The sequence below is a fragment of the Mustela putorius genome, unplaced genomic scaffold, assembly GCF_011764305.1.
Source record: "Mustela putorius furo isolate JIRA1106 unplaced genomic scaffold, ASM1176430v1.1 tig00003962_pilon_pilon_pilon, whole genome shotgun sequence".
Lineage (NCBI taxonomy): Eukaryota > Metazoa > Chordata > Mammalia > Carnivora > Mustelidae > Mustela > Mustela putorius.
In genome coordinates, this window is record NW_025422106.1 from 12,645,281 (window position 1) to 12,671,956 (window position 26,676).

The window sequence follows — 26,676 nt, forward strand, 5'->3', positions numbered from 1 at the left end:
AATAAAATCTAAAAAAATAAGTATAGCTTATTTTGTGATTTGTAACTTCAAACAGACATTTAATTTGTCAGTCCAGTGAAGTCTATTCACCTTGACTTTTCTTCCTGTTCTTTTTTTCTAGGCTCATCCATTCTTCAGGCATATTAACTGGGAAGAATTGCTGGCTCGGAAGGTGGAGCCCCCCTTTAAACCTCTGTTGGTATGTATACACGAAAGCATATACTTTGAGGGACCTGGTATTTTTTTAGAATAAAATCCCAGGGGCGGCTGAGTGGCTCAGTCGTTAAGCTGTCTGCCTTTGGCTCAGGTCATTATTCCAGGCCCTGCATCCAGCTCCCAGCTCTATGGGAAGCCTGCTTCTCCCTCTCCCACGCCCCCTGCTTGTATTCCCTCGCTGTCTCATTGTCTGTCAAATAAATTAAAAAATCCTTAAAAAAAATAAATAAATAAAAAATAAATAAAATCTTAGATCCTTCAAAAACATTATGTTAATATAAACCATTCAGAAAACTTTGGTTTATGTTCTTCTCAGACTCTATTCTGTATAGTCTTTTCAAAGACTATTGCCATCAGCAATTGATGAGTGTATTAACTATTTTTAAGTCGGTTGCCTAAGACAACTAAATATTTCAAGTAGTTAGAACTTCTTTGCTTTGTTTACTTGATTCAACCATTTTTATTTTTATGGGGTATAACTGTTTACTCTTCTTTTTTTAAGTTTTTTTTTTTTTTTTTAAAGATTTTATTTATTTATTTGACAGAGAGAAATCACAAGTAGTCGGAGAGGCAGGCAGAGAGAGAGAGAGGGAAGCAGGCTCCCTGCTGAGCAGAGAGCCCGATGCGGGCCTCGATCCCAGGACCCTGAGATCATGACCTGAGCCGAAGGCAGCGGCTTAACCCACTGAGCCACCCAGGCGCCCTTTTTAAGTTTTTTTTAAGTAATCTCTATATCCCACATGGGGCTCTAACTCATGAACCCCAGATCAAGAGTCACATGTTTGGGGTACTTGGGTGGCTCAGTAAGCTTATGCCTTCAGCGCAGGTCATGATCCCATGGTCCTGGGATTCAGCCCTGAGTCAGGCTCCCTACAAAGTAGGGAGCCTGCTTCTACCTCTGCCCCCTGCTCACGCGCTCTCTCTTTCTCTCGCAAGTAAATACATAAAATCTTTAAAAAATAAAAAAAAATTAAAAAAATAAAGTCACATGTTCTGACTGAGCCAGCCAGGTGCCCTTATTCTCTCTTTCTCTTTCTTTCTTTTTTTTTTTTAAAGATTTTATTTATTTATTTGACAGAGCATTCACACGTATAAGCAGAGGCGGCAGCAGACTCTCTGCTGAGCAGGGAGCCAGATCTGGGGCTCAGTTCCAGGACCCTGGGATGATGACCTGAGCTGAAGGCAAATATTTAACTGACTGAGCCCCTCAGGTGCCCTTATTTTTTATTTCTTTTTTTTTTTTTAAAGATTTTATTTATTTTATTTGACAGATAGAGATCACAAGTAGGCAGAGAGGCAGGCAGAGAGAGAGGGAGGAAGAAGCAGGCTCCCTGCTGAGCAGAGAGCCCGATGTGGGGCTCGATCCCAGGACCCTGGGATCATGACCTGAGCTGAAGGCAGAGGCTTTAACCCACTGAGCCACCCAGTCGCCCCTTATTTTTTATTTCTAAATAAAGTTCAGTTGACATATAATAATATGTAAGTTTCAGGTATACAGCATAGTGATTTAACAGTTATATACATAACAAAATGTTCACCAGGTTAAGTGTGGTTACCCTCTGATTCTACCCTATTTTGAATTTGATTTTCTGGGAATTTTCTTCAAAATATAGCATATGTGTGTATTAGTTTGCTAGGCCTGCTGTAATAAAGTACCACCAACTAGGTGGCTTACACAGCAGAAGTTTATTATATTACAGTTCTGGAGACTAGATGCCAACATAATGTATTGACACACTTGGTTCATTATGAAGGCTATGAGAACCTTCCTTTCCACTCTGTGCCTTTCTCCTAGCTTCTGCTGGTTTGCTAGCGATCTTTGGCCTTAGCTTTGGCCATGCTAGGCTTGGAGCCCATAGGTGACTTCACCCGATCTCTACTTTTATGTTTGCATTCTCCTTTTGTGCAGATCTGTGTCCAGATTTCCCCATTTTATCATGACTGAATTAGGATCTTCCCTACTCCAAGATGGCCTCATCTTAACTAATTTCATCTGCAGTGACCCTCATTCAAATTAGGTTCCGTTCTGAGGTATTTGGGTTAGAACTTCAACATATGAATGTCAATGGGGACACAACTCAAACCATAACACTATATTTATTAGTAAACGAGTTAGTGTGTTAGTTCTTGTCTTTCTTCCACCTCAGAATTTGAGAAAATATAGTTTCTTTTTCTCTTTCTTGGGGTGAAGTGGAGGAGGAGGAGGATAATGATGATGATAATTTGGTCCTGGAGCACAAGGTGACTGGCTTTAAAATTTTCATATATATAATTTATAAAGAAGGATAATTAACCTTTATGTACCAACTATCCAGCTTGTCAGGTCATCTTGTTTAAACTTAAACAGAACTGCTAGATATCATCACAACTAAAAAGCTGACAATTTCCCCAATTTCTTTTGTTTTGTTTTCCTCCCTATTGGTTTGTTCTAATAAGGATTCAGTCAAGGTCTGTACGGGTTGGTTATTTTATCTCTTAGGTCGCTTTCCATCTGTAGATACTCCCATCTTGATTCCTCTCCCGAGTACTTACTGAAGAAACTGGACCATTTATCCTCTAGGGTTTCAAACTTTGATTTTGTGATTTTAATCCATAGTGTCATTGATCATACTCATCTCTTCCCTGTTTTTCCAAAAATTAGTATTTAGATTTAGATATTTAATCTGATTATTTATTTGACGGAGAGAGAGATCACAAGTAGACAGGCAGGCAGAGAGAGTGGGGAAGCAGGCTCCCGTGAGCAGAGAGCCCGATGTAGGGTTTGATCCCAGGACCTTGAGATCATGACCTGAGCCGAAGGCAGAGGTGTAACCACTGAGCCACCCAGGCGCCCTGTGATTAAACTTTTGATGTTGTATATTTTGGTCAGGAGGCATAATGTGTATATATATATTTTTTTTGTTGTTGTTCTGTTTTGTTTTTCATTGATCGTTGCCAATATCAGTGATTCTTAGCTATGGTCAGTTTGGCAAGGTTTGGAGACAAGTTGTCACTTTCTGGGGAGGGGATGTTACTGGTTTGCAGTGAGTCGAGGCCAGAGATGCTGCTAAACATCCTCCTTTATGAAGGACAGGGCTCTGCAACAGTTATGAAGCCCAAAATGTCAGTAGTGCTGAGATTCAGAAACTCTAGCCTAGTTTCAGGATTTCATTAGTTTTTATAAAATGTCTTATTCTAATACTATTATTGATTCCTCATTAGTGAATTTTTCCTTAAAGAGAAACTTACATTGTTCGTACAGGAAAGGCAGGATAAATGTTTCCCAGTTTTCAAAATAATCAGTTAGTTCTTCAACATCTTCCAAAATTGACCAGTGAATTCTGTGATTCTTTTTAAGTTAATTATGAGCTTTAATATATTTGTGTTTTAATCCGCTGCAGTAATTTTTACTGATGCTTAGTTTGTATCATCTTTTGACACTAGGTGCTTCTTCATGTTGGTTCCTTAGCTCTTTTGACATGACCACAAAGTCTGATATTGTGCCAGAGAGCCCTTAGGAATTAAACAGATGTGGTAGTTAGATTTAGGTGATGTTTTTCATAAGAAGATGTACTCATGCAGCAGAACATCATTTTTGCTCCTTGAGAATGTAGTAGGATGAACCAAGCTATAGGAAGAAATTTTAGAGCATTTTACAAATACGTTTTGTGTTAAAACTCTGCCTCAGTGGTTTCTCGGGTTTATTATAAAGTGGCCTGCTGAGCAAATTATCTCTAATAGGGAATTTAGCCAGTGGACTAAATTGAAATTTTTTAAGTGGGGAAGATTGATATTCAAAAAAAATTTTTTTTGACATTCAGATTTTTAAAAAATATGAGTGTGTACTAAAATCTACTTTAGTATATGCTTAAAAATTGAAGATGCAATTTGACCTTTGAAACTTTCCACCTGGGGCCACCTGGGTGGTTCAGTTGGTTAAGCATCTGCTTTAGGTTCAGGTCATGACCTTGGGCTCCTGTGATTGAGCCCTTACGTTGGACTCCCTGCTTAGTGGGGAGTCTGCTTCTCCCTCTCCCCCTGCCCATCCCCAACGTTTGTGCTCTCTCTAGTGTGCGCTCTCTCTCTCTCTCTCTCTTTTTTAAAGATTTTATTTATTTTTGACAGAGACATAGTGAGAGGGGAACACAAGCAGGGGGAGTAAGAGAGGGAGAACAGGCTTCCCGTGGCGCAAGGAGCCCAATACGGGGCTCGATTGCAGGACCCTGGGATCATGACCCAAGCCAAAGGCAGGTGCCTAATGACTGAGCCATGCAGGCACTCTCTCTCTCTTTCTTTCAAATAAATAAATAAAATCTGTAAAAAGAAACTTTCTATCTGTGTTTATTCTTCAGTCTGTTCCTACTAAAACTGTGTGATATTTTATTATAGTCAAGCCCTCTGAAGAGTTTTAACTAGAGCCTTCTCTAATGCAAGTCATGCATTTGATTGATATGTATAATATAGACTATTCATTCTTTTCTAATTTTGTTTTTCACAAAGCAATCCGAAGAGGATGTGAGTCAGTTTGATTCAAAGTTTACACGTCAGACACCTGTTGACAGCCCAGATGACTCAACTCTCAGTGAAAGTGCCAATCAAGTCTTTCTGGTAAGTGAAAGAATTTCCATGTAGCCATGAGAAATTTAAGTATTAGGGTGGACCCTTTTCAATAAGAAAATTCAGTTTGTTTGCCTTGCAGTTGATATAGATAATCTTAGGTGCTATTTTTTATTAAGTTAACTTGGGTTTTTTAAGTTTTCTGACTTGCTAAGTTAGAAAACTGATTCCCATAATTCAGTGTTCCATTTCAGCATTTAGAGTAGGACTGTATGGTTCTTTGGAGTATATGATTCCCTTTTACATGGGCCGTTGACTTAAAATGATGTTTGCCTCAGTATCTCTATTGGAAGTCACACCATTGTAACAGTAGGAGAAGAATTCACTGTAACTATTCTGTTCTTGGAATAGTTACAGATTTTTGGTACATTTTCTAGCAAATTTGTAGGGGATTTTTAACCTGTTAATTGTGAATATTTGACATCAAAATATATTGGTTTATATGTAATAGGAAATAAACTAATTCTCACTGTAGAAGTATTTGTATTGATTTGTACCTTGTCTCCTCAGAAAAGCAAGGCTTGGGGCGCCTGGGTGGCTCAGTGGGTTAAGCCGCTGCCTTCGGCTCAGGTCATGATCCCAGAGTCCTGGGATCAAGCCCCACTTTGGGCTCTCTGCTCTGTGGAGAGCCTGCTTCCTCCTCTCTGCCTGCCTCTCTGCCTACTTGTGATCTCTGTCTGTCAAATAAATAAATAAAATCTTAAAAATAAAAAAAAGGCTTTTAGATTTTTAGATTTTTTTTAGATTTTTTGAGGGCTTTTAGATTTTGATCAACAAAAACCTCATTTTATACCATTTATTTTGTTACATAAAGTGAATCTCTTTATTTTTTATTTCTTTATTTTTAAGAGTTCTTATTTATTTGACAGAGAGAGTGCACAAGCAGGCAGAATATATAGGCAGTGGGAGAAGCAGGCTCCCTGCTTAGCAAGGAGCCCTATATGGGGCTCTAACCCAAGACCCTGGGATCATGACCTGAGCTGAAGGCAGTCGCTTAACCAACTGAGCCATGCAGGCGCCCCTCTTTAAAAATTAATAAGAAACAGTAACATCTTACTTATTTGGAAATTGTGGTCAGAGCAACTTCAGTTCAATAATTATTTAAATTCCTATCACAGAGTTAAAGGAAATTTAAAGATGATTAAGGCACAGGCTGGTCCTCTTGGTAGTTAAGCTATGTGGGGAAATGGTTTCTGAAGTGTACATACACTTGTCACAAAGCATGTGTGCTACAGAATTGCACCTCAGTCTTTAGGACATCACCCAGAGGCTTATTGAGTCTTTTTACTATAACTCAAAATGCCTATTCATAGGTGACTAGAATAATAATTAGAAGGGAAGTTTAGTGGAGGACTGATTGTTAAAGGGATAAATATTGACAGCAAAGAAATGACACCTGGTGGTTTGATAGCAAGGTCCAAGAAAGAACTAAAGCTAACAAAACTGCATATATAATAGGCATAATTGCCTATTATAATTGGGGGTTTTCACAATGCTGACCCTTATACATCAAGAAAATACCAACTCTAAAGAAAAGAAAAAAGAAAATACCAAATCTTTCCAATCATTGGTATTAAGTCAGAGAGACCATACATGCCAACTTAGAGAATTCTGTTTTTACTTTGGCCTAATAATGAGAAACTGTTTAGGTGTGATAATCTTAGTTGCTCATGTGCATGTGGCTAGAAACAGTAGAATTTTCTTTGCATTCATCTTGGTATTTTATAGCTTAATGTGGAGCCTACATTTTCCTATTTTGTTCTACTCCTTCAACAAAGTGGAATACTGTTTACTGGCATATGGGACTTAATAGAATTCTGCTTTCCTGAGGTCCATGCCTCAAGAAATGGCTGGAAAGAAGCTAACAGGTGTGAAATGAGATTGAGGAGATGGGAGGAAACAGAGTGCTGATTTTAGGTGTGCACTGTTATTTTGGTGTGTCAGAGACCAAAACCACATTTTCTTGATATATATGACAAAACGCCATTCTGGAGTCAACAATTACTATTTTTTAGGGTTTTACATATGTGGCTCCATCTGTACTTGAAAGTGTGAAAGAAAAATTTTCCTTTGAACCAAAAATCCGATCACCTCGAAGATTTATTGGCAGCCCACGAACACCTGTCAGGTATTCAGACTTTGTTATTCTCACCTCTTTTTTTTGTTTGTTTTTAACCTGGAGGAGAATGCCTTAAGAAATTTATGCCAGGTTATATAAAAGAAAGCTCTGTTGTATTCTCTTTGGTTGACATAAGCATAGCATCTGCATCTTGTATTGTATGCTATGTAGTTTACCTTCCCTCCTGTGAAAGTAAGCTGCTGCACTGGCAAATGTCTTCCTTACCCATTCATTAAACATTTATTATATACTAGGGACTGTGTTGCATGGTGGGGATACATAATTAACACAAAAATTGTCCTTGTTCTAACGCTTACAGTTTAGTGAGAAGAGAGTCAAAATAACCAAAGGAGGAAATACAGGGATTATGTAATCATATGAAGTAGTATATGAAGAAAAATTTCTTCTATATGAAGAAAAAGAAAGAGTGTGGCAGTAGCAAGGAATAACAGGTGGGCTTCTATTCATGGTGGTCAGAGAAAGGCCTCCCTGGTGAAGTAACATCTATGAATGAAGAGAAAAAGCCACCCGTACAAAAAATAGAAGTATAGGATGTTACAGGTAGAGCAGCAACATACAAAAGCCAGAAAGGAGGAAAATCTTGGTCTTGGAAATGAAAGGTCAGTGTTCCTGACATGTGGTTCGTGATGAAGAGAAAGGTTTGGAGAAGTATTTTATCTTAAATACAATGGGAACCTGTTTTAAGTGGGGAGTAAAATGATTTAAAAAAAAAAAAAAAAGTTACCACTGAGGGTTTTACATAGGCCGGTATAGAGGTAAATAGACCAGTTAGAAAACTCTAGCAATTAGTCTAGGGGAATGATGGCCTTTGTAGTAATTCACCAAAAATAAAACTAAATAAAAATAAATATCACATTACCCCACTTCCTTGAAATTTAAGGGAAATACTTCTTGTTGAGATAATCCTTGAGATAAATGAATGATAGCTCTTCCTTGTCTTAAAGCCCGGTCAAATTTTCTCCTGGGGATTTCTGGGGAAGAGGTGCTTCAGCCAGCACGACAAATCCTCAGACGCCTGTGGAATATCCAATGGAAACAAGTGGAGTAGAGCAGATGGATGTGACGATGAGTGGGGAAGCTTCAGCACCACTTCCAATACGACAGCCGAACTCCGGGCCATACAAAAAACAGGCTTTTCCCATGATCTCGAAACGACCAGAGCACCTACGTATGAATCTATGACAGAGCAACGATTTTAATGAATTTAAGGCAAAAAAGGTGGGGAAAGGATGTGTGAGCATCCTGTAAGTTGAAACAGGAAGACTCAAAATGACAGTCTCGAAGAGTTAGTGTCATTACATTGAACACTTTGGACAGAGGAAGAATAAACATGGATTTTAAAAAATCAATCAATGGTGCAAAAAAAAAAAACTTAAGCAAAATAGTATTGTGGAACTCTTAGGCACATCAATTAATTGATTCCTAGCGACATCTTCTCAACCTTATCAAGGATTTTGATATTGATGGCTCGAACTGACAGTATTAAGGGTAGGATGTTGCTTCTGAATCACTGTTGAGTTCTGATTGTGTCGAAGAAGGGTTATCCTTTCATTAGGCAAAGTATGAAATTGCCTGTAATACTTGCAACTAAGGACAAATTAGCATGCAAGCTTGTTCAAACTTTTTCCAGCAACATGGAATCAAAGACAAAAGAAACTTAACAATTGATGTTTTACGTGCAAACAACCTGAATCTTTTTTTTATATAAATATATATTTTTCAAATAGATTTTTGATTCAGCTCATTATGGAAAACATCCCAACTTTAAAATGCAAAATTATTGGTTGGTGTGAAGAAAGCCAGACAACTTCTGTTTCTTCTCTTGGTGAAATAATAAAAATGCAAATGAATCATTGTTAACCACAGCTGTGGCTCGTTTAAGGGATTGGGGTGGACTTGGGGTTTATTTTCAGTAACCCAGCTGCAATACCTGTCTGTAATACTAGAAAAAAAATTATTTAATCATTTCTACTTGCAGTACTGCTATGTGCTAAGCTTAACTGGAAGCTTTGGAATGGGCATAAATTGTATGTCCTACATTTCATCCTTGTCCTGGGCCTGCATTGCACTGGAAAAATGTCACCACCTGTTCTTATACCAGTATTTGGTTCAAGACATCAAATGTTTTCAGCCCATGGCTGAAGAAGGATGGAAAAGAGTCAGGATAAAATGCATACTGAGGGCAGTAAAGTGAGGGAGAGAGGGAGATCCAGGGAAAGAGGGTGTTGTCATGTTCCACTCTCTATGTCTAATCTCTTTACAGCAAATTGGTAAGATTTTAAGTTTTACTTTTAACTGTTTTTGCTGTCTACCTTCCTTAGGTTTTTTTTCCTCAACAGTTTTAAAAGGAAAAAAGTATTTTTCTTTCTCCTATACTGGGGCTACATATTTTGATTGTAAAAATATTTGATGGCCTTTTGATGAATGTCTTCCACAGTGAATAAGAAAACTTAGTGGCTTAATTTAGGAAACATGTTAACAAGACACTATGTTTTTGAAATTGTAACAAAATCTACATAAGTGATATACAGGTACAAAGAATAAAAATAAAGGTAGCTTTACCTTTCTTAAATACTTCCTGCCTTAAAGAGAGCATTTCCATGACTTTAGCTGGTGAAAGGGTTTAATATCTGCAGAGCTTTATAAAAATATATTTCAGCGCATAGTGGTATAATAGATGATCATGCAGTTGCAGTTGAGTCTTAACGTCTCTTTTTGTTTTTTATAATGTCTTCAGTCTTGAGTGTGCAAAGTCAATTTGTAATATTTTGCAACCCTACAGTTTTTTTAAATAGATGCTGCTTGCTATGTTCTTCAAACCTTTTTGAGCCATAGGATCCAAGCCATAAGATTCTTTATGCATGTTGAATTCAGTCAGAAAAGAGCAAAGCTTTGCTTATTTAAATGGCAATTCAAGTGAGATGAGATGAAATCCTATGACATTAGGCAGAATAGAACCATGAAGGAGGATTGGAAATACACCTTTTCAATTGTGGCAATAAATGAAAGAATTGGTTACAGTTCATCTTTGAACAGACAGCCTTTTTTTTTTTTTTAAATCACTTCCTCTAGACCCCCTCCTCTCTTTATGCAGCAGCCTACTGATAACTTTATAACTGTAGCTAGTAAATTAGAAGCTACAGTAATGATAAGGGCAGAAATTGCACTTCGAGTACAGATCTTTGTTCTCTGACAGTTTATAATGTCTGAAAAAACAGAACCCAAAAGCTCTGGTGATAGGTGCAGGCTTTATTTCAGACTGCAAATGGCTTGTGCTACTCTGATACTTGTTTTCAAATGTGTTTACTAACTGTAGTGTTGACTGCCTAACCAAATTCCAGAGAAGTTTTTACACCAAAATAGTCCTCCTCGGCCCTATTTGCTAGTAAGTAATATTTGCACTGTGATTGGCTGGCTCTAACCACCCCATAGACTGTTTTCATAATTAGTATTGCCAGCAGTAGTGGCGCAAACTGCAACTTTCCTGCATAAAAAACATAAATTGCATACCCACCATCCATACAAACAGTTTTTCAAACTTATCATTTAGTGAAATTAATTTCCTATGCTGTGGCAAGTTTACAGAGAAATTGTGTTTCATAAATGGATATCCCTACTATGACTGTGAAAACATGTCAAGTGCCACTTTAGTGTCACAGACAGAAAGCACACACCTATGCAATATGGCTTACCCTATATTTATTTGTAAAAATCCAAGCATAGTTTAAAATATATGATGTCAATATTACTAGTCTTAAATTTCTAAGAGGGTTCTTTATGATTATTCCAGGTAAGTGTATAAAAGAGATTAAGTGCTTTTCTTTCATCACTTGATTATTTTCTTTAAAATCAGCTATTACAGGATATTTTTTTACTTTATACATGTTTTTTAATTAAAATATAATCACTGAGAACTGAAGTTTACTAATTTTGATTTTATAAGGTTTGTAGCATTACAGAATAAACTGGGATTTATAAACCAGCTGTGATTAACAATGTAAAGAATTACTGAACTTGAACCAGATTTTTAGGAAAATTGTTACTTCTTTTTCCCCTTTATGGTCTCACCTAATTTGAATCCTTCAAGACGAATTTTTCCGTACTATTTTTTGAGATAGAAGATAATTGGGGGGTGGGGGGTAAGAATGCATGTATGATACTCCATAAATTCAACATTGTTTAACAAATGGTTATAAACAAGATGCATCTTCGATAGTAATATATACTGAGCCTTGGATTGTGTGTTTAATACAGGATCTAACTATTTTGGTTACTCAGTCATAATGGTTCCTAGCTTACAAGTGTTAGATCTTAAAATTATTCCCATGAGAAATGTTGAATTTATGAAGAATGGATTTTTGAGGCTTTGAAAATGGTTAATTTCTCAAATAAAAATATCAGTGTCCAAACATCTACCCTTTTTCATAGGAGTAGACCCAGCAAGCTGGACAAAACAATCATAAAAGTATATGTTACACCATGACCTGTGGTCTGTTGCTGATCGATAAAAAACTTTTCTTGTGTGATTCTTAATTTATCACCACAGCACAAGTATTATCTCAGTGGATTATCCGAAGTAACATCTGAACGATGGGTTCATCTGTGTTTGCTCTTTAAGCAATTTTTTTTTCCTATCCCAAGTTGGCTTTGCATCTATCAGAGTAAATAATTTCTTCAGCTGCCTTAGTAGGAGTGCTATGAGGGTAACACATTTTTCTGCTTTTCATCTTGTATTTAGTTTCCTGTATTAAGTATTTTGATTTCGGATTGAATGAATGTAAATAGAAATTAAATGCAAATTTGAATGAACATAAAATAGAAGTGATTTTTTTATTATTCTAAGATAGGAAGAAATAACTATCAGGAGCACAAATGGTTTCAATAATTTTTTGCTTTAACATACCACATATGTTCAGGTTCTCATATTTAATAAACTGCTTATATATGTGAGGTCTGACAGTTGTAAAACTTTCTGCTGAGAATTTTAAGTTACTTAAATATATAACAAGTTTTAGTACTGATATATTAGATGTTACACACTTGTAATTTCCAAGTTCTTTTCAATAGTTGAATTGGTTGCTTAAAAAAAAAAACTCAAGTGAAAAATAACTTCACAGATAAACTAGGAAGACTTTCTTGTGCTGACAGTCAACAGTTTGTTCAGCCACACTTGTTGACTACATTTGGTTATTAGATGTGTATGTTCTACATAATGTAGTGCATGAATGTTTTTAACTAATGGCTCAATATATCTAGTGTAAGATGGGTGTTTAGTGTAAGCCACTTAATTGAGGTAATTCACATTTGGATGAGTTACCTATAGAAGTTCTCAAACTGACTTTTATATAACACATGGTTTTGGCTCTTGATGCTGATAGAAACAGTCTTTCAGAGGGTGGGATCTGGATTCACAGAATAAATGGATTTTTGAATCCCTGTTCCCATTTTGAAGTGTAAGTAGAGAAATGCTTCCAGTTCATCACTGTTGTTGGTGGATGACACAGCTCTCCTATTACATTCCCCCATACCTTTTAAATTCACATGTGAACTGCTTTCTTGTTTATTAAGAACAAAAACCCAACTGTCTATTATGGGCCTTTTTTATTAAATCATATTAAGAAAGAATACTATCCATATAGCCATAGGGTAAGAAGAGTAGGTATTATAATAGGGCTTACCCATGTAGTAAGATGCTACTCTTGTATTGGTAATAGGAAGTTAGCACAACTATCTTTCACACTCAAATTCTAATCCCAAACTGCCTTTCTCAGTCTTCTGCTGTAAACCTAAATAATCTTGGCTTCATCACAGTCAAGAAAGTGATTTAAGGTCAAGTAAGCTTGTTCCAGTATTTGCAACTGTTCTCAAAGTAGGTAATAGAGTAAAATATATCATCACTGATTAGCAACAGTGTACTTATAACTTGGCAATATTTATGTAGGAAAAATAGTTATAGGCTAATATTCTTTATTTATTTTTAAAATTTATTTATTTGACGGAGAGAGCCAGAGAGCACAGTGGGGGTAAACAGTAAAGAGAGCAGGAGAAGCAGGGTCCCCGCTGAGCAGGGAGCCTGATACAGGGCTCGATCCCAGGATTCTGGGATCATGACCTGAGCTGAAGGCATCCGTTTAACCTACTGAGCCACCCAGGTGCCCAGCTAATACTCTTGTCAGTTTGGATGGCTGTATAGGCATGGAAGTGACTTAATCTGTAGCTGGTTGGTCACTGTCCTTATTTATCCATATGCTGGTTTAGACTTTGTCTTAATACTATAAATTTGTGTTCTACCTCCCAGCTTTTCCTTTCCACTATCTTTTCCTTGTGTGCAAACTGATTAATGCTAATAGAGAAAATGGGTAGAAACTTCTACTCTAGATATAATCGGTCCTTCATAGTTTTTTTTTTTAAGATTTTATTAATTTGACAGAGTACGCGCACAGCAGGGGGAGCAACAGGGAGAGGGAGAAGCACAGAGCCCCGATGTGGGGCTCATTCCTAGCACTCTGGGATCATGACCTGAGCTGAAGGCAGATGCTTAACAACTGAGCCACCCAGGTGCCCCAGTCCTTCAAACTTCTGTTAAAGATTTGATTCTGCCTTAAAGGTTTCATGGGGAGAGAGAAACTAGAAGTACCTAGAAGCAAACAGACTACACTAAGGTGTCTCCTGGAAGCCTCTTGAGTGTAAGCTTTAATCTCTCAAGTAACAACTCAAGCATAAGATTCCAAAATTTTTTGGAGAAGGCTTTATAAGGGGAATCTTCTGTAGAATTTGAGTAGGTCCCATTTATCACACTATTCAAATCATCAGTGAAGCGAGCTGTTTGTAATCCATGTGATTATTTTAATAGTTACTTTAAGATAGTTCATGGCACTATACAAAAAGCAATATCATGTACATTAAAGCTGATGGCAGATTGTATGTATGAGGTCCACAAACAATGAATTTAAATCATCTGTTCTCATTTGATTGCTAAGCATATTAACAGAGAGCAATACAGTATTAAAATATATCATCCTCAGTAAATTAATCTTCACTTAGAAAATCTGATTGTGTACAGATAAAAAATAGCTTTTAGAACTTTCATTTAAAAATACAAACTTTATGAAAATTTTAAGAATTTTTAGAGTGGGAACTATAAAAGTCAATGCTAAAGAAAATTCTACATTCAGATAACCTGTATCTTAAAATATTATGAAAAATATTCTTTATTCTGAAAACAATGTCAGGAAAAGAATACCTGAGTTCCTCTAAAACCACTAGTTTTAGTTACCCAATTACCATTTTGATAACATTAATGAGAAAACATTCACAATTTAACACTGCAATCACCTGTCAAATAATTAGGACAGAATAAATCTTCCATATGCATTAGGCTGAACATTACTTATATATTTCTTAAAACATAAGGTTCTCTCTTTTAATCTTTTGATAAATTTGACTACACACTTAAATCTTACTATAATAACCTAAAACCGTTTGAAGCCATGTTCCTTAACTTCTAGTCCTGAAAACCCATTCGAATGTCTTTATCAATAGTCATTGTAACCAAACGAAATTAGTGTTTTGTGGCCTTCATAGTTTATACAACTTAATATATTTGAAGGTGGAATGAAGTGGCTCCATCTTTCCATTTGTTTATATGGTCTGAGATCACAGTTCGGCACAGTGGACACGTTTTCTCTCTGTTAAACCATAAGGTAATGCATTCTTCACAAAATATATGCTGTAAGGGAATTAAAATTAGACTTTATACTTGCTAACATTTTAATTTAAAATCATCACATTGCAGAGAATCATACTCTATAGCTGAAAAGAATTTTGGAGAGCACCAGTCCCTTCATTTTACAAATAAGGAAACAAAGTACATTAAAAAACATAAAGCAGTGTCAGTAGTAGAGCCAATAGTATTCTTCTGACTATTCATTTAGTGACCTTTAATAAAATATATGCTATTCCTAGACGATAGCTTTAAGTATAATGACTTCACAGCTTAATAGTCTTTGAGAGTAACTGCCATAAAGTATAAGAAAGGGCCTTACATACATTCCTCTCCATACAAATCATTAGACCATAAGGGATAAGATTTAACTAATCTACCAAACCTCTGATTACAGGTAAGAAATTACTAGTATGTGGCCTGAATGCTACTTTAGGCTAAACACTGTAGATTTTTCCTTTCAACTAAATAAATATCACTTGTAACTCAGAGAAGGTACTGTATTTGGTATGCTTAAAAAATATACTTACCTGACAGATCAGCAGAATGGGTTTTTGAAATTCAGCTTGACATATTGAACAAATGTCATCCACATCTGAACACTGTCTCTTGCTGGCAGCCACTCCGTAACTCTAGGAAGAAAAAAGTTCTGTTCATCTACAAATCTTTTTCTTTCCTGTTACTCAAATACATAGGTGATGCTGTATTTCTCAAATCTCCCTGGAACTGGGCATTTGAAGACTCTCCTGAAGGGGGCAAACATTTCAAAACTGAACTTTGTATGCAGAACCATGTCTGGATGGACTACATGCATCCAGGTGAAATTAAATACATAATAGGATCTTGGAAGACTCTTAGATGTATTAATAATAATGATGAAAATGCTATAAATCCAACTGGTTTAAGAGATTAAGCCATCTGAAATATAACTATTAAAAAATCAATATTCATGTATTATGTGTATTACCAAATAGCCCACTTATTACCTATGGCACTGGTTCAAAACAGTCCATTCAAAGCTTGGCAGGCTGAATGTAACTCATGTAGAGATAGCTTTTAAAATAGATTTCTGTGCTCCACACTGGAGACTGACTCACTAGGTCCAGACATACAGGGATGTGACCCAGGAATCTAACTTTTGAAAGTTCTCTAAGTGAACTGAAAATGAAGAAGGTTTGGGGACCACTGAAGAGTGTCCTTTTACTAAATCTAAAAATAAGTTGACGGTCATCCTTAATTACCACTAAAGTTAGAGAAGATTTACTACTAGGAAAAAAATAAAATTTTACAAAAGAACTGGAATTGCAAAATGTTGCGGGGCAGAGTTATACTGTCAAAACAGACTGAATGATAACACTATTCTTTGAATTTCCTTTTCTCCTAAAGTCCTTAACGTTTTTGATCTCTTTAAAACCTTAATAACTTCCTCACCAAACTGAGTAGAATATAGTCATTAACTAGACAGGACAAAATGTTGCCAATAAGATCACCTTTTTGTAGAAATAATGAGGAAAAGGTGGCTGAAGAGAGTTAAGAATAACCAAGTTCAGTCATGGTAATGAGAGCAAAGCATGACCTGACTCAACCCGAGGCTATGATCTAAACTTATGTTACGGGGCGCCTGGGTGGCTCAGTGGATTAAGCCGCTGCCTACGGCTCAGGTCATGATCTTAGGGTCCTGGGATCGAGTCCCGCATCGGGCTCTCTGCTCAGCAGGGAGCCTGCTTCCCTCTCTCTCTCTCTCTGGCTGCCTCTCTGTCTACTTGTGATTTCTCTCTGTCAAATAAATAAATAAATAAATCTTTTAAAAAAAAAATAAATAAACTTATGTTACTAAATACTGTGAGTTAATAAAATCAAACAAAGACTCAAAGAATAAAAATATTTAGAAATAGGATTTTTTTTTTTTTAGTCTGGTCATATTAAAGATTCCAGAAACAAACTGGAACACTGATGAATGATCCTGATGCCGATTTCCCTTCATTAAAGTGTCATTTAGCAGAGTGCACTGCAGATATATAAGCATAAGCTGACAAACTTTTAAAATAGCACTCCTGGGAAGCCTGGGTGTCAGTCAGTTAATCATCAGACTTGGTTTTGGGTCAGGTTGTGATCTCAGGGCTGCAGAGATAGGGCCTGCCTTGGGGGGCTTGAGCACAGTCTACTTGAGAGTTTCTCTCTCTCCCTCTCCCCCTGCACCTCCCATTTCCTCTCTTTCTCTCTCAAACAAATAAATAAACCTTAAAAAAAAGCACTCCTGTCTGGTATTTTGCAGACTCCCTTTAGGTGAAGACTTATTTTGATGGTGGTTGCCATTTCCCTGGCAAAGTTAAGGATTGTGTAGATGCATGCATTCATGAGAGACTCAAGAGTGAATCAAAGAGTATCAAAGACTGATTTCTCTTTATGCCTCACAGAGAGTGACTATCAAAGTATTTCAGCACAAGCCTTACTAAATTATAGTAAAATGGTTGATACTCATATAATCAATTCAATAAACTTCATCTAAGCAGAACTCTCAATTTTAATACACCTATCTGAAGAATGAAGTCTGAATAGGATGCAGCAAAACTTATTAGTAGCTCTAGGGGCATGTGGCTGGCTCAGCTGGTGGTAGAGTATGTGAATCTTCATCTTGAGCTTGGGAGTTCAAGCCCCACACTGGGCATAGAGCTTGCTTTAAAAAAAAATAAGATTACTAGCTCTGTCTAGCCAAAAACTGTCCATATCTGAGTACTGATAACCTTTGAGACTACGAAATAGCAAATGAGCCTTTCTCTGCAATGTATAACATCAGTGGAATCACATAATAATCAAGTTTATAACTGACACTAGAGTTTCCATATATTGTTAAACTCCACATTGTGAACTTACTGGTATATATAGAATTGACTTGGGGAAATTTTTCCAGTAAGAAGATTTGAAAGGACATTTTTGGTAATGAGCTTTTCTTGTATACACAATAAATTATAATGAGAGCATTACAGGAGCTAAAGAGTTAATGGAAGTATACAAAGCCACCATTTGTGAAAAAAATGTTTTTTAATTTAAAAATTTTTTAAAAATAATTTTTAAATATTAAAATTTATTTTTAAATTTCAAAAAAAGATTTATATATTTATGTATTTTTAGAGAGCATGTGTGAGAAGGGTGCTGAGGGAGGAGGGACAAGGGGAGAGGGAGAGAATCCCAAGCAGACCTCCTGCTGAGTACAGAGCCAAACTCAGGGCTTGATTTCATGACCTGGCTGAAACCAAGAGTTGGATGCTCAACCGACTGAGCCACCCAGGCACCCCATGTGAATTTTCCAAAAAGGAACCATAAAAGTTCATGACAAGATCCTTAAGGGAATGTATATAAACCCTTATGTCAAGTGATCTGAAGTGGTACATTCAAAAATATAAGCATCACATCAACTATCAGGTGGTTGTCAACATTCAAGTCAAGAAACTTATCACAGAAATAAAACAAATTATTACCATATCTCTATGTGCCAAAGTACTAAAAAAGCACGTAATTATGAAATCCACACATTTTTTAAGAAGCAAGCTCTATGCCCAATGTCAGACGTGAATTCACTACCCAAAATCAAGAATCACATGCTCTACCGACTGAGCCAACCAGGTGTCCTATCAATCCATACTTGTAACATTTATAAACTAAAACATTTTTATAATGAAGAAAGGTAAAAAAAAAAGGTGTTTTTTTCTTTAACTGATAAAAAGTACTTACTGGTCGTTTAAAAAATATTCGCAAAACCCGTCGGAAAGTTCTCAGATGTCCAAAAAAGTCCAAAAGCTGGAAAAGGAAATAAGAGAAAATTCTTGAATTCAAAGAACCCTGTCTGTTAAACCCAGAGATCAAAGCTAAATTCCCATAATCTCAAATACTGATATTAATGTAATGCTCATTGCATATTCATTTCATTCTAAATATATTTAAAATTCAGTTATGTAATATCTTATCAATGTATAGGTTTAAGCCAACATTTTTTTCCCCCAAGACTTTGAGAGGGAGGGAGGGAGAGAGAGAACGAGTAGGTGGGAGGAACAGGGGGAGAGAGAGAAGCAGACCCCTGGCTGAGCAGGGAGCCCGATGCGGGGCTTGATCGCAGGACCAGTGATCATGACCTGAGCCAAAGGCAGTTGCTTAACCAAATAAGCCACCCAGGCACCCCTGTACTTAACATTTTTTGAAGTTTCATATTAATTTGAGGGCAACCGGACATTATACCAGTTCAATAATTTTGTGTATGGACAGATACTAACTACTTTTGGGGATGGGTATGTTCTACTCTACCCATGCTATGTGGAGGTCCACTCCCCCAATTAAATCTGAGAACTACTGGATTAAGATAAAGATAAATAATTCCATTTTTTTTTTAAAGTAGATACAGAACCTGCCATTACTTCAAACTAGTGATATAAGCTATAAAACAGTTAAAGACAAAAGCAATAGTATGTAAAATCTGTAATCATCACATGAATCATTATACAATGAGAAGATTTATAACATTACCTACTTTTATTTATTTATTTAAGATTTTATTTATTTATTTGGTGGCGGGGGAGAGCACAAGCAGGGGAAGGAGCAGAGGGAGAGGGAGAAGCAGACTTCCCTGCTGAGCAGGGAGCCTGACGTGGGGCTTGATCCCAGGACCTGGGATCATGACCTGAGCCACCCGGATGCCCCATGTTACCTACTTTTAGTATGAGGTAGAGTAAAGCCAGCAATATCCCAAGACTCCGTCTGGTTACATTACCAAACTCCCCATAGCTTATAAGGTAACGAAACCAAACTGGTATGGGAACAAAAGTTCGGTAATACTGACATGATTCTTCTAAAAGCATGTACCAGTAACCCTAAAAAGGAAAGGAAAGAAAAAAACAGCTACACAAGCTACTTATACATAGCATAAATATTTCATACTGGACTGAAATAATCACGAGTACTGGACACAATATACAAATCTTCATAATGATAATGGTTATGATTGGCAACCTCGTTCTCATAATTATTGAGTGATTTGTTTCTAAAGAATTTCTAAAGAATGACATAGTGAAAATTTTTTACGTATACTATTAAGTAAAATTTACATTTTTGCTGATTACACAAATTTATATTTAAGTTTTTACTGAATATGAGAAAAACACTGAATACAGTCAGTTATCAGTTATTAATTGATAAAGCCCTGGAGGAGAACAGAAGTACAAATCTAAATTTTGTTTTTCTATGTGTGATGTGGAGATTGATTTTTAGATTATTCTGAAGCAAATATAATTCTGATTTTATTGGACTAGATTGATATTTGGGTTCAAGATTTGAGCAAATGGTTGCCAGTCTGAAGTAATACAGATAATTTAAATTAGATTATTTAGGAAACTGAAAAGTTATGAAAAAGTCATTTCAACAAAGACTAAATAGCATTGGTGTGGTTTGCTAACATTTTCTCAATAAGCCATGTTAGTTTCTTACCTTGGATTTAAAAGGCATGATGAAAGAAGGCATCAGCAAAATAAGGCATTTTAAGCCCATGAAAAGGAATTTCAGAATGAAGTCTGTAATTCCAACAATCCAAAGTACTTCCCAGAAGCTTGAATTGTCCAAGGTAGGATTTAAGAAAATTAAGCTACCAAAAGAAAAACATCAACACTTAACCAAAGCAACATACAAAGGTCAAGTTTTGATGGGGTTTTAAATTTGCTACCAAATATTTTACTTTAATTTGATGTGTAAAAAATGTGAGTTTGGCAAGATGTCAGAGTTCATGTAAATAGAGTAGAAAATCATTTTGCTTAAAGAGACTTTTCAAATGTTTACATTTCAAATGTTTCCTCCATAGAATAAAGAAAAAGTCTTCCTAGCATGTTGGAAAGCTAGCCTGTAATCTAAAAAATTCACTAAACACTAGATATCTGCTATTGTCTTCTCAACCAATCCCAATCAAGGGTCCATTCCCTCCTTTCCACTGAATTGCTTTAGCCAAGATCACCAATTCCTTCTGTCTTGCTAAACTCAAAGGCCACTTCTCATTTTCCACCTTCCCTCTCTGAATTACTTCTTCCTAGACTTCTAACATCACACTCTTCTAGTTCTCATTATGTGATGGATGGTTCCTTAAATCTCCTTTACTCCTCCTCCTCTAATTATAGGGATGTGCAGTCCTGCCCCCTTTCCTGTCTACATTTTCTGTCCCTCATTAGTCTTGAAGAGTTCCATAGTTTTTAAATATCAGCCACATGCTGGATACCACCAAAATTTATAGCCCTAACCTTGACTCTAAGCTCATGACATATAGCTATAATCTCTTTAACAGTTCTACATGATCTCACCAACTTAACATGTCCAAAGCAAAATCAGTTCCTTCCCCAGTCTTTGCCAGCCCATAAATGGTACCACCATCCAGCCAGTTGCTAAGACTAAGTCTTAGGTGTCATCTTTTATTCTTAACCCCCTTCCTACCTACCTACCTCAATGCAATCTGAGTGGTATTGTTTCCCCCTAGAAACTATATCCTAGATTGTAACATCTCTCCAGCTCTACTGAAGCCAAAACTTCTAATTACCTGATTAGAGCCAAAAATTCAAAACATTTCCATCTGACATGGAAATTTAACTACTGTCCTTTACTAAGTCTTTGCCTTGTTTCTAGAAACAGATCACATGTTCTCACCACACACACATAACTAAAGTAGGTGATGGATGTTAACTAGCTTGATTGTGTAATCGTTTCATAATGTATACATATCAAAACATCATGTTGTATTATCTTATACATATAAAATTTCTGTCAAAACTAAATAAAAATTTAAAAAGACCACCAGAAACAACTGAATGGTATTCAATACTATTGATTATATAAGTAAAAATTTAAGTATCAAAAATTAAATAGCACCTCTAAGCCAAGGCACTGATATATAAATCTGAATGAGTCACTTAGACCTCTTAATTTTGGAAGGAAAGGAATAAGTAAAAATTGAACTCTAACAATAATTATATACAAGTTAAGATATATGCAAAGTGCTATGGAATAAATGATTACATAAAAAATGTGATTGTGTATTTGGACCTCAAATTACCTGTAATAAAGTGACTGAGAATGAAAGGTGTAATATAAAAGAACAGAAGATCCTGCTAAGAATACCAGTAACCAAGCACACTGAATCTTTGAGCACCTTTCCTGAAAAATAAACAATTTTATAATTTGTTACTATGAATTATGCCAGAATTATGTCATTAAACTATTTTAATTAATGAATATTTTTATTAACTTAGAACATTTTAATAGATTAATCTTAATAAAAATATTGTTAAATTATACATCAGCACACTCTTAGTGAACAAAACAGAACTCATAAATTTTTAAAATACAAGTTTCCTCACTGTATTAAAACATTACCCACATTACCTAGGTTTCAAAGAAACCCAAACTTCTACAAGCTAACATAAAGGACCTGTCCAAGTACAAACTTTATCTCTGCAAAGGTATTTTTGCCTATTTTTGCCTCCCTGACAAAACAGAACTTTAAAAATGCATTTATCAGGATTTGTAAGTATAATTTTCAAAATTTTCAAAGAATTCAGTAAGATTTTAACAAGGTGATTTGTTATTAGTATCACTTAGATTTTTTAAAAAAGATTTTATGTATTTATTTGACAGAGCGAGCACAAGCAGGGGTAGGAGCAGAGGGAGAGGGAGAAGCAGGCTCCCTGCTTCTATAGGATCATGACCGGAGCCAAAGGCAGGCAGACACTTAACTGACTGAGCCACCCAGGCACCCCTTAATTAAATTGTTTTAAGGAAAGATTTTATTTATTTAAGAGAGAGAGCATGAGGTGCAGGGAGGGGGAGCGGAAAGGGACAAGCAGCAGCCTGCCCACTGAGCTCAGAGACTGACAGAGGCTTGGTCTCACAAAGACCTGAGCCACAATCAAGAGTAGGATGCTTAACCGATTGAGCTATCCAGGCGCCCCTTAAAATTGTTTTATATGTTTAATTAAAAGTTTCAGGGGCACCTGGGTGGCTCAGTTAGTTAAGTGTCTGCCTTTGGCTCAGGTCCTGATCCTGGAGTCGTGTATCAGGCTCCCTGCTCAGTGGGAAGCCTGCTTCTCCCTCTTCCACTCTCCCTGCTTGTGTTCCCTCTCTCGCTGTCTCTCTCTCTCTGTCAAATAAATAAAATCTATAAAAGTTTTACCTATTTTAAACCCTGAATTACATTTTTATGGTTTGATAGGTTCTAACTACAAACATCCAGGTCAGAATGCATGATCCTTTACAGAGATACAGCCCTTCAAAGTTGCTTTAAGGTGAAATTTTATAAACTAATCCTATTTTCCCCAATAGTTTATATGACTAATAATTTGTCATTTGTGTTATGGAAAAACTATTTGGGTTTAATTATCTTTAAATAAGAGAGACCTAAACAGTTTAATACCTATTTGATGTATATTTTTTATTTAACTATTTTAAAATTTTATAGGGCAACAGCTAAAGTTTTTAATGATATTATATAGTTTGGTCAAATTACTCAAAATATGAGGACACTTGACAAATCAGATCAAATAGTGAATTCTAAATCTTTTAATCCTATTAAGTTTTTCTATCAGGGACTCAACATACAAAGAAAATAAAGTGAAACAATGTAGTGTTAGGACAGATCATTTAGATAACAAAATTTAATATATCATGGATGCTATAACATGTCTATTTAAATTTTCAAGAAAACTATCTTAATTCCTATTTCTCTCAAAAGCGAGTATATAATTAATTCTACAGAGAGAAACATTTAATGTTTTTTTCAGTTATTTGTTATACTTACTCTTAGAAAAACCTGATTTACAATGCTTTTGTTTGCATACATAAAAGTTGTAAGCAGCCCAATTCCAAGAGAAATTCCTGTTAGGAAATAAGTTCCAGTTAATTGAACGGAAAAAAAAAATCCAAGAGCTAACACAATGACATTAATTTAAAGGAAAAATATATAATTTTAAAAGCTAACAAAATACAAAGCTTCAAGTAGATTACCAATAAAGAAGTAAAATTAACTGACAATGAAACAATTCAATGTTTTATTATACTCTACCTGTTATATGCTGCATAACAAGTTTGACACCCAGAATCAAAATATATGGAAGACTTCTGTGTAACCACTTGAAGAGATAGCGGAATTCTGAGAAGGAGCTACTACCATGATCTCCAGCCTCTGTGGCAGTATCATCGGGCTGCCTTGCTTCATTGTGGGAATGACTCCGTGAGCGGCTATGTATACATCCATGGGTACAGCTATGGACACCTGACCTTATATTTCTGGAGGTTGGATTTTCAGCATATTCTTTAGGTATGGAGTTTATCTGGATATGAACATCTCCTGAATGAAGACAAGAACCTTCTCCTGTCAATTTTGTATGGACACATTGGGAGACTGAGGCATCCTCACTGCCTGCAGCTCCTGGAGGGCTGTGCAGTTGGCTACAGTGGGCTTGCATGACCCTTGAATACTTTTCCTGTGATCCAGATTTCTTTGTTTCAGGGCTCTATCTCCTAAAAATCAAAGAGCAGAAAATATTCTAAGTGAACAGTTAAATACAGACAAATACTTCTCGTAGGAATCCTTTATTCTAAAGGCCAATAGTCACAGTTGATGAATTATCTTCAGGTTATCTATCACTTGTTACTAGACTCATCCCCCTTCCCTTAATGCAAAGGCTGTACCCAAACTATTTTTTAGGGAACATCTGGTACAAAAAAAAAAAAAATTAGTTTCAGGTGCCTTCTCTAATGACAGAAGGAAAGCACAAAATAGTCAAAGTATGAGTGCCCAGCAGATGTTAATAATGTATGAATACTCATTCATACTTGAATACATCAGTACATTTACTCAGCCCGAATAGAGCAGTTTCATCTCTGATGGAGATTCTACATTCCATAAAAGTCAGACTGTATTTTTTAATGCTTAGAAAGGCTAGGAAGAAAAAAAATTAAATTTTACTGCCTTTTAAAGTATCATGGAAAACTGATAATAAACACATTTCACTTAGGTAACCGACAAATTTCGTTTTATGCTGAAATAGCTTTCCCAAGGCTTAAAAGCTTTCTAATAACTACTTCCAAGAGTATTACCGTCCCCCATAAAAGAAAGCGACCCAAATACCTTTAAAATAGGTAGACTTGGGGAGTCGCCATGTAATTGCTAGGTAACTCTTTACTCTGAGTAAGGATAGTTAATATAGTCTGCCTATTAAAAATGTCATCATCTTTGGGGACGTGGGGGTTGGGGGTGGGAAGAACAACAGACACTGGCAGGGAAGGATCCCTAAATGACCAGTGTGGGCAGAAAGATGCTAGAGAGTCAATCCCAGCCGACTGAACGCAGAGCCTTATCCCAGACTGCTGGTAGGAGAAAATAGGGTTAACGACAGGGCATGTTCTGTCATTCTATTTCATTCCTAAGTCTGAATTTTTTTTTCTTCAGTTACTGTACGGCGGTGTGATTTTTAATGCCTTCAAAGGCTTTCACCAATGCTCCCAACGCCACAGGTGCTATTTATTCCCTCAAACCTCCGAAGACCAACGTTGAACGAGACAGTTTCTGTATCTTTTTCCATAAATAAAAACGTAGAACCTTCCCACTTTCCTCCAAACACATGCAAGAAAGGGGACGAAAAAATTAAAAGCAAACGCACGCAACTCTTCCGGAATCCCCAGGACTCAGTTTTCCACCCACGTTCGAGCTTCGAGTGCCCCATTTATTTCCACCTCCAACCCCGCCACCCCCGCCCCCACCCAAGCCCCATTCGCCGCGGTCCCCGGCCTCCGCCCGCTTCTCCCAGGCCTGACCTCTCATGACGAAGAGTGAACGGAGGCCTCGGCAGCGAGCGCAGCAACAGCGGAAGACCCCGCCGCGAGGCCTTCAATCAAGGCCATCACCTTCAAACCCCATTACCGGCAACTCCGGCCCAGCGCGGCGGCGCGCGCGCTCCCCGGACGTCCTCACGCGCGCGTGCGCTGCCCGCCGCGTGCCCGCCCCCGCGCAGCGCGCAGAGCGACAGGAGGCGCCTGGGGACCCGGCAGCCGTGAGGCCGCGTGGGGTTGGTACCTGTGGCTAGTAGTGGGCTGCGCCTGAAGACCGCCGGTATAGGCGTCTGCATTAAACCACAAGCCGCCGTCTCTGTGTGCGTATATACGTGTAATCCGCCACAAGCCTCAGAGATCTGGACATTTTGAGTTAAAAATGTTTCGGTTCCGGTAGCCTGCCCTCGGAGGAGAGACCTGATGTTGGGGGTTGTCTGAGGCCGGCCCCGGCTCGTCCCGAAGGATCCTGGGCACACCTGCCCCGTGGAGGCTGCCCATCCCCCTGGTCTCGCTTCACGCCGGTCTCCTGGGACCCGGGTTAGAGATGCCACGTCAGCTGCGGGCTCGGCCAGTCTCTGAAAGAGCTGGACAGAGCGAGAGCGTTCCGGTGTTCGCGTTTGCGTTTCTCGAGCTTAACCCCTGACCGAGTTGTGGCTGGGTGGTGAAGTTTTAACTGAAATGGAAAGGCTTTTCGTTATGATGCTACAGTTGGCGCGCTGTGAGCTAGACCCTACCAAAACTTGAGGGAGGAGAAGCTAAGAGAAGTCGGAGAGAGAGTTGGTGGCAGAAGAAGTAGATGTTAAATTTAAAAACCCTATTTTGTATGGAATATAGGGAACTGTGCTGTCTTCTTTATAAGTCCTAAAGTGATAAGCTTATTAGGAAAAAATCTTAAAAGAAACAACCCTGCCTCTTGATTCCTGGTGAAAAGGTATTTTAAACGGTACTAAATGTATTCCATGAATCTTCCGCCATCCCGCACAATTACCATAAGCCTTTCCACTCTGAACTGCAAGCCTTTTACCTTTAATTTATAGAAATTGACGTCAAGTAAATAACTCTTAATAGTCTTTCTACAGTACTGAATTAAATTGATGTCAGGTAAATAACTCTTAATAGTCTTCCTACAGTATTGAATTAAATATTCCAT

The 26,676-nt window shown here is 37.1% G+C and overlaps 2 protein-coding genes across 10 annotated transcripts in view; one reads left to right on the forward strand and one right to left on the reverse strand.

Annotated features, from left to right (window-relative positions):
* The window catches only part of RPS6KB1 (ribosomal protein S6 kinase B1), a 43,740-nt gene extending 27,428 nt beyond the window's left edge, over positions 1 to 16,312 (forward strand). For 5 of the 9 annotated variants that reach the window (XM_045070361.1, XM_004747252.3, XM_045070362.1 and 2 more), the window contains 4 exons: positions 122 to 199; positions 4,696 to 4,803; positions 6,828 to 6,940; positions 7,897 to 9,526. In XM_045070361.1, the coding sequence (XP_044926296.1) occupies positions 122 to 199; positions 4,696 to 4,803; positions 6,828 to 6,940; positions 7,897 to 8,134 (537 nt within the window). In that variant the 3' untranslated portion in view covers positions 8,135 to 9,526. Of the gene's footprint in view, positions 1 to 121; positions 200 to 1,294; positions 1,373 to 4,695; positions 4,804 to 6,827; positions 6,941 to 7,250; positions 7,701 to 7,878; positions 9,527 to 15,370 lie in introns of those variants that run through there. The other 4 variants (XM_045070364.1, XM_045070363.1, XM_045070366.1 and 1 more) reach the window with 4 other exon arrangements.
* On the reverse strand, positions 13,778 to 25,662 carry RNFT1 (ring finger protein, transmembrane 1). Its single transcript, XM_004747256.3, has 9 exons — positions 25,512 to 25,662; positions 23,758 to 24,215; positions 23,494 to 23,570; positions 21,754 to 21,854; positions 20,151 to 20,304; positions 19,379 to 19,537; positions 18,408 to 18,473; positions 15,206 to 15,307; positions 13,778 to 14,681 (listed from the first exon to the last, which is right to left on the reverse strand). Exons 2-9 carry the CDS (start codon positions 24,158 to 24,160, stop codon positions 14,547 to 14,549), a joined length of 1,197 nt encoding a protein of 398 aa, XP_004747313.1. The 5' UTR covers positions 24,161 to 24,215; positions 25,512 to 25,662; the 3' UTR covers positions 13,778 to 14,546.
* Between the last annotated feature and the right edge of the window lie 1,014 nt (positions 25,663 to 26,676).